The sequence below is a fragment of the Protomyctophum parallelum genome (assembly GCF_964188405.1).
Source record: "Protomyctophum parallelum genome assembly, chromosome: 5".
In the NCBI taxonomy this organism is placed as follows: domain Eukaryota; kingdom Metazoa; phylum Chordata; class Actinopteri; order Myctophiformes; family Myctophidae; genus Protomyctophum; species Protomyctophum parallelum.
In genome coordinates, this window is record NC_139702.1 from 30,509,345 (window position 1) to 30,522,176 (window position 12,832).

The 12,832-nt window shown below is 46.8% G+C and overlaps 1 protein-coding gene across 1 annotated transcript in view; it reads right to left on the reverse strand.

Moving 5' to 3' along the window:
• Nucleotides 1–12,832, reverse strand: part of myo15ab (myosin XVAb) — a gene marked incomplete at both ends in the record, with an annotated part of 142,713 nt that overhangs the window by 76,173 nt on the left and 53,708 nt on the right. Inside the window, 6 exons of the mRNA XM_083764426.1 lie at nt 8,378–8,506; nt 9,459–9,554; nt 10,394–10,524; nt 11,338–11,419; nt 11,851–11,883; nt 12,098–12,182. Of these exons, the coding sequence (XP_083620552.1) occupies nt 8,378–8,506; nt 9,459–9,554; nt 10,394–10,524; nt 11,338–11,419; nt 11,851–11,883; nt 12,098–12,182 (556 nt within the window). The remainder of the gene's footprint in view (nt 1–8,377; nt 8,507–9,458; nt 9,555–10,393; nt 10,525–11,337; nt 11,420–11,850; nt 11,884–12,097; nt 12,183–12,832) is intronic.

Genomic DNA, 12,832 nt, shown 5'->3' on the forward strand with positions numbered 1-12,832 from the left:
TTTCAAGGGGAAGGTGTACGAATACACGGTTCTCCCCTTCGGGATGTCCCTGAGCCCCAGGGTGTTCGTCAAATGCACCGAGACGGCTCTGGCCCCTCTGCGGCGACGAGGTCTACGTGTAGCGAGCTACATCGACGACTGGCTTCTGAGCGCAGGCTCGCCACAGGAGGCACTATGGAACACCACTCGGGTGGTGTCCCATATGTCCTCCCTAGGGTTCACCATAAATCACGAGAAGAGTGTTATGGTGCCCGCCCAGTCGATCAACTTCATAGGCATAGCACTGGATTCAGTCTCCTTCACGGCTCGGTTGAGCCCGGAGAGGATCGACGCCTTCCTGAAGTGCGTGGCCCTGTTCCAGAGAGGACACAGACTGCCACTCAGAATCTGCCTACGTATGGCGGGACTGATGGCGTCGGCCATCTCCCTGGTGCGGTTGGGCAGACTCCACATGAGACCCTTTCAGCGCTGGTTGAGGTCTCTACGGGTGCCCACCAGATTCCTCTCGCGGCGCGTGACAATCTCCGGGGAATGCACGCTCGCCCTGAGATGGTGGTCGGACAGACGGATCCTGACGGAGGGAATCCCCCTTGGTTTACCGTTGACCAGGAAGGTCGTCACTACGGACGCGAGCCTGAGTGGGTGGGGGGCCACCCACGAAGGCAGGTCGGCCAGAGGGATATGGGATGGAACCTTGAGGTCCGCCCACATCAATTATCTGGAACTCCTAGCGGTCTTCCTCGCGCTGCAAGCGTTCGAGCCGCTCATACGGGGTTGTCATGTCCTCGTCCGTACCGACAACACGACAACGATGTGCTACATCAACAGGCAGGGTGGACTGAGGTCCTTACGCCTGCACACGTTGGCATACAGGCTTTTGACTTGGTGCGACGGGCGTCTTCTGTCACTGACAGCCTGCCACGTCCCGGGACTACTGAACGCGGGTGCAGACCTGTTGTCCAGAGGTCCCCTCCGTTACGGCAACTGGTCCCTACACCCGGGTGTAGTGGAACAGATCTGGGACAGGTTCGGGACTCCGGTGGCAGACCTGTTCGCTACAGACGAGAACAAGAAGTGTCCACTCTTTTTCTCCCTGACAGGCTCGCCAACTTTGGGACTGGACGCGATGGCACATCGGTGGCCTCGGGGCCTACTCTATGCCTTCCCTCCACTAGAGCTGATTCCCTTCACCTTAGCCAGGGTGAGGGTTCAGGGCTCGAACGTGCTACTAGTGGCTCCAGCCCGAGGGTCCTGGAGACAGGACATTTTTCCCCTCCTCTACGACCAGCCTTGGCAGCTCCCTCTGTGGAGGGATCTGCTTACCCAGGCGGGTCGCGAGATATTCCATCCGCGCCCACAGGACTTAGACCTCTGGGTGTGGCCGGTGAGGGGTCGACTCTAATAGCCACAGGCTTGCCCCCTAGAGTCATTGAGACGATCTTGGGGGCCAGGGCCCCTTCGACTAGACAGCGGTACAACACGGCTTGGAACGTGTTTATGCGCTGGTGTGCGGCGAGGCCGGAACGGGCCGTTCCTTTTCAGGCCTCGGTGGTTCTTATCCTAACCTTCTTGCAAGAATTGTTGGATAGACACTTGGGGAACTCCTCAGTGAAACTCAATCTGGCGGCCATATCGGCCTACCATGTGGGTATGGACAACAGACCAATAAGTGAGAACTTATTGATTCGACAGTTCATGAGGGGTGTCAAGCGTGCTCGGCCGGTATCTAGATCCTTAGTTCCCTCCTGGGATCTGACCTTGGTGCTGCACGCTCTGTCGAGAGCCCCCTTCGAACCGCTGGACACGGTGGGTTTGAAGTTTCTCTCACTTAAGACTGCCCTGCTGGTCGCCTTGACTACAGCGAAGCGATCTAGTGACATGCACGCGCTCTCGGTGAGTCCAAGCTGCATGAGATTTAGTGGGAACGGTACCAGGGTTTCGCTCAGGCCGAACCTGTCGTTCCTGCCCAAGAACTTTCCTTCCGGATGTACTCCGGTAGACTTGGCAGCTTTCCACCCGCCCCCTTTCGCATCGGCGGAAGACGAGAGGCTGAACAGTCTCTGTCCGGTCAGGGCGCTGAAACTGTATGTAGACAGGACTGCTGCCTTTAGGAAGGGCAATCAGTTGTTTGTCGCATGGGACCCTCAGAGAAGGGGGAATCCCATAACCAAGGTGAGACTTTCACAATGGGTTGTGGAAGCCATACAGTTGACCTATGCCGAGAGTGGTACACAACCCCCGGAGGGTTTGCGGGCTCACTCTACGAGAGGCATGTCTGCATCCTGGGCTCTTGCGAAGGGAGCATCACTTCAGGATGTGTGTACGGCGGCGAGTTGGTCGTCCCCTTCGACTTTCGCCACGTACTATAACTTGGACGTGGCATCTCTTGGAATTGCTCACGCCGTTCTGGGAGCTGCCGCTAGGTGATGGGACAGTTGGGAACAACGGTCACACACGCGCACTTCAGGAGATAGAGCCTAGGGCATATGAGATGGGGAACCATCAGCCCGCGTCTGAGTGCTTAGACAGTTTTCACTGGCTAGCTCCTTAGGTAGGTTCTTGTCTACTGGGCCTGTGGTCCAGATAGCCTCCTTGCCTTTCCTTCTCCCCACGGGCAGGGGACTGCTGGGGGAGGGGTCCCGGGTCGGGCCTCCTTTTCAACTGGTGGTAGTGATACGGGGGGTTTATGTACACCCTTAGGCGATTCTTGAGCGAGATGAGCTTAGATAAACTCTGGGTTACTTTAGTAACCTCAGTTTATCAAGCGAATCGAGCGAGAGAATCGCCCTTACTACCCTTCTTGCTTAGAAAGAGCACAGAAAAAGGACTGGTTGATAGGAATGACGTCTTTTCCGGCTGTGTGCTGCTTTATAGACTCTGGGCGGAGCTTGCAGCCACAGTCGTGACAGACAGCTGCACGACCCAATCAGTATTGTTTCGTGAGTATATGGATTTATTCTGTGTTGGCACCATGGAAATGGCGCCACCCTTAGGCGATTCTCTCGCTCGATTCGCTTGATAAACTGAGGTTACTAAAGTAACCCAGAGTTACTTTGCACTTGAAGACAAGGCAAGGCAAGGTAATTTTATTTATATAGCACCTTTCATACACAAGGCAATTCAAAGTGCTTTACAGAATAAATAAAAATACAGAGTGCAACAGTGCACTTTCAAGTGGGGTCCTGGGGTTCCAGGGGCCCCCAGCATTTTTTTTAAGGGGCACTAGCCCCTCCTATGCCCATCTTTCCGTGTTTGTGTAAACACAAACATTGGCTTGTGATTGGCTGATCACCCCATAGCGATGATTTGATTGGCTGAGCAAAGTACATTGAACACTTTGAGCTGCATTTCATGTCATGAAAGGTGCTATACAAATAAAGTTTTATTATTATTATTATTATTATTGAAGATAAAAGAGAGGGGCGGGCAGAAAAGTGAAGATGCCAAAAGGGAAGGTTTAAATTAGTCGAGCACGGAATGTGATGTAACATATTATGTATGATGATAAGAGTACCCCTCACTTCACACAGGTGTGATTTATTTGTGGCGGGGACATGCCAGCCACATGGGAAGTAGTTTAACTTAATATTAATTTACTTCACCTCAAATCATCACCATTCAAAAAGTATTCTCTAACACAGGGGTTTTCATTCAACCCTTTTCATATCAAGGCCCATTATGTATTAGGCATTTTTACCACGCACCACCATTTGATGACATTTGCCTCTCAGACTCAACATGTAGAATATTTTGTTATCGATAAGATTTTGTCACCAATTCCATGCTGTATTGATGTGTGAGGCGAGTGTTTCAGTGTCACCAATATGCATCCATTTCTCTTGACACGGTCATGCTGGCATCTGTGACATGCAAACCCCTATGCTGCACTGTTGTAGCAGGTGTCGTGACTCGTGAGGTGCTATAATAATCGATTAACAAGTTGCAACTGTTAAGAAATGAGAACACAGTTTATAAAAAATAATAACAGGTTGAACTGTAAACCAAATACATTATTTGTTGTGAACCTCAGGTCAAGTTATTTAAAAACAGAAATGGAAAGCAATCCTGGGAATGGCATGTGTGACATGTCCGTAGTACGCGCCGTGTAACACGTTAACTTAACCTACAACACATAAATCACACCTGTGTGAAGTGAGGGGCACTCGCGTGAGTCACGTCGTCATCATGACGTAAAATTGGACACTGCCTAAGTTGCTCAGACACGATGACGTAACATTCTCCATTCATTGTCAATGGGAATTTAAGCCAAAGTTTGTGGACCGTAACGAAAAGCTGGATGTAGGAGGGAAAATAATCACACCCGTGTCAAGTGAGGGGCGCTCTTATCATCATAATAAAGGGTGAGGTCGTGCTGAAACAACAGAGCTTCTTAACACGGCACAGTTGAGAACTTGAGAAGCAGGGGCTAAACTATTAATCTGTGTGTCAGGGAGGTCAGATGTAGAGTTGCTGGCCGGCTCCATATATGCAGGATTTATCCAGGGTTTGATGAGGTCAGTGTTGTGACCTTCATATATGGAGAATGCCACATTTTCACGATTTTTCAAAAAATAGCAGACCTACAAGCTCGTAGTGCCGCACTATGAGCTTGTAGATCTGCTATTTTTTTAATCGCTAAAGCATAACATAATGCCTAAAACGCCAAAAGGGGTTCCCGCCCAAAATGGGTTAAGACTTCCTGTACTGGCGCTGCCAACATGGACATCAAGCCGGTCACAAGCCGCCATGCCATGATCCAGTACCTGACCAAGCACTGCACCGAGCACGAGCCCCCTTCTGAGACGCTCCAGCAGGTTACGGACAAGTTGCACAATCGCAAAAACAACGCTAGGTCCGGTCGCTCTGGGTCCGGTGATGCACTTGCCCGGGCTACTGGTTGGCTCTGTGGGGGATACATAATGCATATGCTCATATATGGAGATCCCCGATGATGTCACGAGGCATGGCCATATATGGAAGTGTGACGGACGCAAGATGCATGATTTCATAGTAAATGCGACCCTCGGTCCAGACAAAGACTCAAAACTGGCCATTGTCAATGGCATTCAATGTTTGTGTTTGCACAACCCCCAATAGCGTCTCTCAATAACACACTTGTGTGAAGTGAGGGGTGCCCACCGTGGCTGCCACATGAAGTCACTCCTTAAGGCTAACATTAAGAGTCCATAGATCGGTTGGCATGGTGATCAAATGACCATACCGTATATGGTAGACCAACAAGTATCTGCTTCATGGATTGGCCAAACGTGCCATGACGTTTCTGCCACTGTACCAGTAAAAGTGGTCGCACGCACAGGCCACTCGATTCTTCACCGCGTTTGAAATGTTTTGGTGTTCTGAGCATCTCAGAGACTCGTCCAGAAGGCGCCACGCTGCTGTTGTCGCCGTGGGAAACGATGTGTATTCCATCGGCGGGTACAGCGTCGTCGCAAAGGACACGAAGGACAGATGTCGTCAGATCCATGTCCTCTGGGGAGAGAAGCCTGTCTTTGACAACGTGCTTTATGCATTCAATGTCGACGCCCACACATGGTTCAAACCCAGGGTTACCGGGACTGTTCCAGATGAGAGGTGCGGCCACTCGGCCTGTGCCTTGGGGAAGGTCATCTTTCATCAGTTTCATATAGGAAGCTACGGTGTATGGACTAATGACATCTACAAGTTGGACACCAGCACAATGGTCTGGTCTTTAATCAACACCCAAGAAAGTCCACGGCTAAGGGGTCACTCTGCCACCATTATCGGGACAACGATGTTTGTATTTGGCACGGTTGGGCAACACAACACCATCAGAGTGTTTGACACGGAGACCGACTCCTGGCTGAACACGTCCTCTGCACATCCTCTTCCAGAACTCAAGTTTTATTCAGCCTTTGCCTACCATGGAGAGCTGTACATACTGGTCGGTAGCGATGTTCTGAGGAGATTCAGTCCAGAGACCTTCTCCTGGAAGAAGGTTGAGACAAATGGAAAATGCTGGAGTCTAGGGAAATCTCACAAGCTTGCATGGTGGGAGATCGAATTATCATATTTGCCAATAATGACCTGTTCATCTTAGACTTGAGTCCTAGTCTGAAGACCTTATGCAAGCTGGCAGTTATTCAGTACGATCTGGATCAGTCTGAACTTCCACACAACGTCAGGTGGGAACTGGCAGCAAGTGTAAAAACTGGACAAAGAGGGGCACCACGGCGGCACAGTCGGTGGGTTCGATGATTCCCGCTGTAGGCGATGGGGCCCTGTTCTCTCCTCCACGTCATCATCGCCCATGATGCCCTAGGTGAGGTTGGCGAAAGGGCCTTTCTGTGTGGAGTTCTCCCCGTGTCCCCTACCCTCACAAAATGCATGGGGGCGCCTGATGGGGAAATTAACTGGTTGTAATATTTTCCTTCCACACGCTACATCCAACCGGGGAAACTCCCCCCTGTCGGGTGAAAAGAATCCGCTTGGACTCCTCGTGCATTGAAGGAAGCATGAGCTCAGTTCCAGCACCCGATATTGCGGTTTATAGGCAATTGGTAAAAACATAAATCACACCTGTGTGAAGTGGGGGTACTCTTATTTGGCACTAAATCCTTTAAACCCATTATTGACCTTAAACCGACCTTCAACGTTTCAAACATACCGTAGTTATGCCACCAATAATATTGGTCCCTTATTGGCCAAGGGGCAGTATTCAAATATTACAAAAAAAGTTTAATATAGATATTTGAAGTTTTTCAGAAAACCTTTAGAAAAATGTAGAATGCCTTTTAGAATCCAGTCCAAAATGGGTTAAAGCATGTTTTGTTTGTTATGGAGTAAAAGTCCAATATATGGATCCGAGATATAGTGGAGTAGAAGTAAAAAGTATTTGGAAATTGGAAATACTCAAGTAAAGTACGAATCCTCCAAACTTTACTTAACCCATTTTGGGTCGGGAACCCCTTTTGGTGTTTTAAACATTATGTTAGCTATTGAAAATAAGCAGATCTACAAGCTCATAGCGCGCCACTGAGTGGCGCGCTACGAGCTTGTAGGTCTGCTATTTTTGAAAAATCGTGAAAATATGTATTTCAGAAAACTGGAGGTTTTAGAAGATTTTTTTTAAATTTCGAGGTCAGGCCTAAATGGATTTAAGTACAGTACTTATTAGTTACTTTACACCACTGATACGTTGATTGAGAAGCGTTGTTGTTGCTCAACTCTTTGAGTGTCTCTTTCAGCCCAAACACACGTTTCAGAGCTTTAGCAGATGTCCAAACATGACTTCCTTCTGGAGGACAAACACAAGCAACAAGCCTGTGTGACACGTTGGAAGGGGGGGGGGGGGGGGGTGTGTGTGTGTGTGTGTGTGTGTGGATTGCCATCTTATTTTGCACATGTTACTAAATGTTTGCACATGTTACTAAATTAGTACAGTCGATACATTGACCGGGGTCCCCCAGGGCGATGTACTTGGACCGTCTGCTCCTTTTGTCCCACTATTAAATCTCAAAAGTAGCAGTTCAGTCACACGAGAGAGACTCAGGAGTAGAGTCGCTGCTTCTTCGCCTGGAAAGGAGCCAGCTTAGGTGGTCCCGGCATCTGGTTAGGATGCCTCTCCGGTGTCTCCCTATAGGGAGGTCGTCGATGCACGTCCCACTGGGAGGAGACCCCGGGGCAGACCAAGGCGCAGTTGGAGGAAACGCATCGACTCGCTGGCCTTGGAAAGTCTCGGGATCATCCCCCAGGAGGAAGTTACGAATGCTGCTCTGGAGAGGGAAGTCTGGAACACTCTGGTGGAGCTGTTGCCCCCACGGCCCGACTACGGATAAGCGGTTGAAGATGGATGGATGGAAGTAGCAGCTCTACAAGCTCAGAACAAACGCATTGTGACGTGTTATGCTTCGTTATATGACGGTGTCACACTCAATTGGCCAAGCATCTTCTGAACTTATAGATCGTTTTTTTCGTTAGGAGATCAACAGTCGGTCATTGCAAAGCCATGTACAAGCGAAGATGGCTGCCCCGTTGCGTGATGCAGATCTGCTATATTCGCTGAATGGTTATAATAGGGCTAACCAGGGCTAACCAATCTATTATGTAGCATTGCTAGTAAAACCCCATTAACGCATTCAGGACGGGAACCCCTTTTCGTGTTTTAAGCATTATGTTACACTTTAGCTATTAACAAATAGCAGATCTACAAGCAACTTGTAGATTGGAAATCTTTTTTTAATCCTGAAAATGTGTCGCAAGAATCTTTGAATATATTATATTCTTTCTTAGTGAATGTTTTTAAAAGAGCTAAAACGATGGAGCTTGTTGCACAAAACCCAATTCCATCGACAATTAAGTGATTCTGATTGGCTTGAGGGAGGACTGGGTCTCTCACCTGATTGGCTACTTGAGCCAGGATCTCGTCTCGGAGGCTGGGACTGGCCAGTCCTCTGTGGATGATGTAGTTTCCAAACAGGTTCTCCTGAGCACCGTTGAGGTCAGGATCACCCATGAACCGCAGGATCTACAGCATGCACGCACGCACACACACAGATGTACAGCTGGGTTTTATTTACTATAGCAACTACTAGACTATGCAGCTTTATTTAATGATTGAATCTTTAGCCACTGTCTCCTGAACTCTATGAGATGTCTGCAGTTAGCTATAGGTTATTTTTCTGGGTATTTTGGTTGCGTTGCATGACCTTTAGAGTTTTGCGAGTGTCAACGCTCAACGGACAACGATAGATAGTGTGTTAACATGCATAGTAACTGGGCTAAATAACGATGGTGTAATATTGTTTAAATATTGCAATTTAAAATGTAACATTACTAGGCTAAAAAGCACATCTATGGATTGATTAACGTAACTCACAAACAGCACACAAGTTGGGAACTGTATTGCGGTTGAGACTTTCTGTCTGGTCTTCTTGTATTTCTATGTGTATTATGTTCCCTGGTCTAATTTCCTTTAGTTCTATATGTAGCTGTCTGCCTCAGCTGTTTCTCATTTGTAATCACACCAATGTGTGTATTGTCTTCTCCTTCTCGTTACCAAGTCAGTCCTTGTTCCATCATTGTCTTGTGGTTCCATTGTGACAGTTTATACTCGAGGACTCCTCATGTCTGCCTTGTTCACCACTTTGTCACCTGCACGTCGTCACGGTCACACGGCGTATCCTATTCACTTCCATTCCGTTTCCGTATTTTAACTTTTCTTTCTTTTGCAAGTTAACGCCCTATCTTGATCCCACTACAGCGTCACACAAAAGCATAAAAAGTAGCAGATGTACAACGATCTGCCACGTTTACTATTTTTGGCGTTAAACATTGGTGAACAACGATTATAGACAGACAGACAGACAGACAGACAGACAGACAGACAGACAGACAGACAGACAGACGCTACATCGGTGTGCGATGTGGGTACATAAGCATTAACATTATGTATGTGTACAAAAAACTACAAAACATACCAGAATGAAGATGTCCATGGAGGCTTCTTTCATCTCCTCGTCCGTTCTCAGCAGCGACGCCTCTATTGGTTTTGTCAACATCCCAAACAGTGGATCCTGCATGCATGCACGCACACACACACGCACACACACACACACACACGTGCGCACACGCACACACACACACACACACACACACACACACACACGATCAATAGCCTAAGTGGCCCTTCAACTTTAATCCGTCAGTTTTATGTCCATTGTCTTCCTCTCAGTATAATTACAGTCATTAATTAGTAAAGTAAAGTAAGTAAGGTACAGTAATTATTGCAGTGATTTCCAAATAACTAAAATGGGAATGGTGGCTCATACAGCATCCGATTCTGTACTTGTGTGCTTCAAATAACTTTATTGACATTGACAACCAGTAGGCGTTTCCTACCAGACACCAGGGTCAAAACTAAAGGTCCCCGTAAAATTCTGAATCCCCCCCATCAAATATAATTATTTGGGAAGGTGTATGCATGTACTATTGTGTACTATATGTAAACTCTTCATTTCCATTTTCCAGCGATTTGGGGACCCCCAAAATAATTTGGTGACCCTCCGAGGGGTCGCGACCCACGGGTTGAGAACCCCTGCTCTAAAGGAAAAACTGTATTTTCAATGGAGAAAAGCGTCAACATAACTTACAAACACAAACACTAACACATTTTTCAGTGGAAAATAATAATAGTAATTGTTTTGTCTAAAAAGCACTTGCCGAAAAAAGTATAAATTAGTGACCCAAAATGCATACTGAAATTATGTTCTTTGCATAGACACATGCACATTTAACGTGTTGTGCAGTGCTACACACTTTTTCTGGTTGTGTGTGTGTGTGTGTGTGTGTGTGTGTGTGCGTGCATGCGTGTGTGCGTGTGTGCGTGCGTGCGTGCGTGCGTGCGTGTTCCCACCCTGAATATGGCTCGGATGTAGTGCGTGATGAGGTAGTTGTTGATGTCCAGAGGCAGGGTCAGCTGGGGTTCCACCTGGACCTTGGGTGCTTGGACCAGAGCCAGGCAGTCAGAGTGGAGCTCCTCTCCACCTGCACACAGTGACAAGGACAAGCATCAATAGAGTGTATGCGCGTGACATCATCATCATACCAGGAAGTTATGCGGGAACGCCTACTGAGTTGCAAAAAAAACATTTTCTGGCATTGACAGCCCATACATCCAAACAGATGCATTAAACGACGTTAAACAACCTTAAACTCACTTTGCCAAGTCACTTTGCCACTCGGTTTCCCATTCACTTTATGCATGCGCATACCCTATACCACAATTTAACATATTGGCTGCCATTAAAGTCCTCCAGCGCTAGTTGCTCCAGTGCCTGCCTGCATGCACGGAGCTTTTATTTTGTATAACTTCCACATTCCATTCCCAAAAAAATCAGGATGCAAAATCTGTCTATAATGAACTTTATTTCTATCGATTATCAATCTACATGTAACTAGTAACTAAAGTTTTCAAATAATTGTAGTGGAGTAAAAGTACAATATTTGGATCTGAGGTGTAGTGGAGTCGAAGTAAAAGTATTGGAAAATGGAAATACTGGAAGTACAAATACCTTAAAATTGTAAGGTTATAAGTACTTGAGTAGATGTACAGTTACTTTCCACCACTGCACGCACGCACACACGCACACATGCACGCACGCCCTCACGCATGTGCATGTTTCTATCCAAATAACTTTATTTAGGTTCATGCAATTTGGGTCACTAACATATACTTAGCTTTTTGGCAAATGCTGTTCAACAAAAAAAATTACTATAAATAATTTCTGTGTGTGTGTGTGTGTGTGTGTGTGTGTGGGTACGTGTGCACCTGTGTGCATGTGTGTGTAATCTTCAAACCTGCAGCAGCGTTCAGCAGGCCTGCCAGCTCAACTGGAATGGGCAGATTGGTCACGTTCATCACTTCCCTGTTTACACGATCCTGTGAACACACACGCACGCACGCACGCACGCACACACACAATCACACAATCGCACAATCACACAATCGCACAAAGACATCAGAGGTATGTTCACATCTCCTGGGTGCGGTTATTATGCACACTAATCATTAACGTTTTATCTTTAACGATGGGCTCCTTCGGGGCGATAAAGAGCTCTCCCTGCATGCGCTTCATGTCTAATCACACCGTTCATTATTATTCCTTATTGCTTATTATTTTATCATGCTTTATTTGTTGTCCTATGGTTGTTATGTTATTATGTTATCGTCTCTGTTCGGGTGGAAACCTCGTAATTCAAAAGCATCAAAAGTAGCAGACGTACAAGCTTTGGGTATACTCAGAAAAGCGCTATATGTCATTATTAAGTATTTTATTACGCCTTAATACCCTCCCACCCTCCACCACTCACCTCCTCTGCTTTCCTCGCGGGGTTCACCACTGTCTGACAAAAAGACAAAGAGTTTCACCATTAACTCATGAGATCCTTTATCATTCAACACTCTTGTCTGACATAACACACTGTACTGTACTGTACTGTACTGTACTGTACTGTACTGTACTGTACTGTACTGTACTGTACTGTACTGTACTGTACTGTACTGTACTGTACTGTACTGTACTGTACATTGTCCACAGTACGTCTCCGACATACATACCCTCATGTAACGCTGGCGGTTGACGACGACCGACACTGTGGACCGGAATCTGACGAGGTTTCTCCTCCTCAGAGCGATCATCTTCCTGTTCAAACAGGACATTAAGGTATTAAACGAGCATACGAGGTATTAAACGAGCACATGCATTCAAAAGAGCCGAATAAATGTTTTATGGACTCATATAATAGTGATTATTATTTAAGTTAAGTTTTGCCATAACCATTTATTTTTCCATAAATCAGCTAGCTTTAAGGTGCGGCCATGACAACAATGGTAGGAAAGATATATAATAATAATCATATTCGGATATTCGGTATTCGGTTTACGGGCCAACTGTTTCCTATATTCGGTATTCGGCTTCGGCCAAGAATATCCCTTTCAGTGCATCCCTTACTTTCAACCTGTGGGGCTTGTCATTATAGGCAACAATTTACAATATAGGGCTTAAGAGGTTAAGTCGTTAGAATACAGTGTGTGTTTACATACTGCACATAGTCATCACTGTACTGTACATAACACACACGGATGCTGGGTTTTAAGTACAGCCTGGGGACAATACCATTTTCAGGTTTCTGATCCGGTCGGGAGTGGAAATAATCATGTTGTAAAACGTCATCATGTTGTATAGTCACAGTCATCAGGCCGGAACCAAGCATGACCCAAAATAGTTCCCCCGTGATCAAGCACGGCATCATCATTTTAGGACCTATACGCAATACAACCCCTTGATGCAGC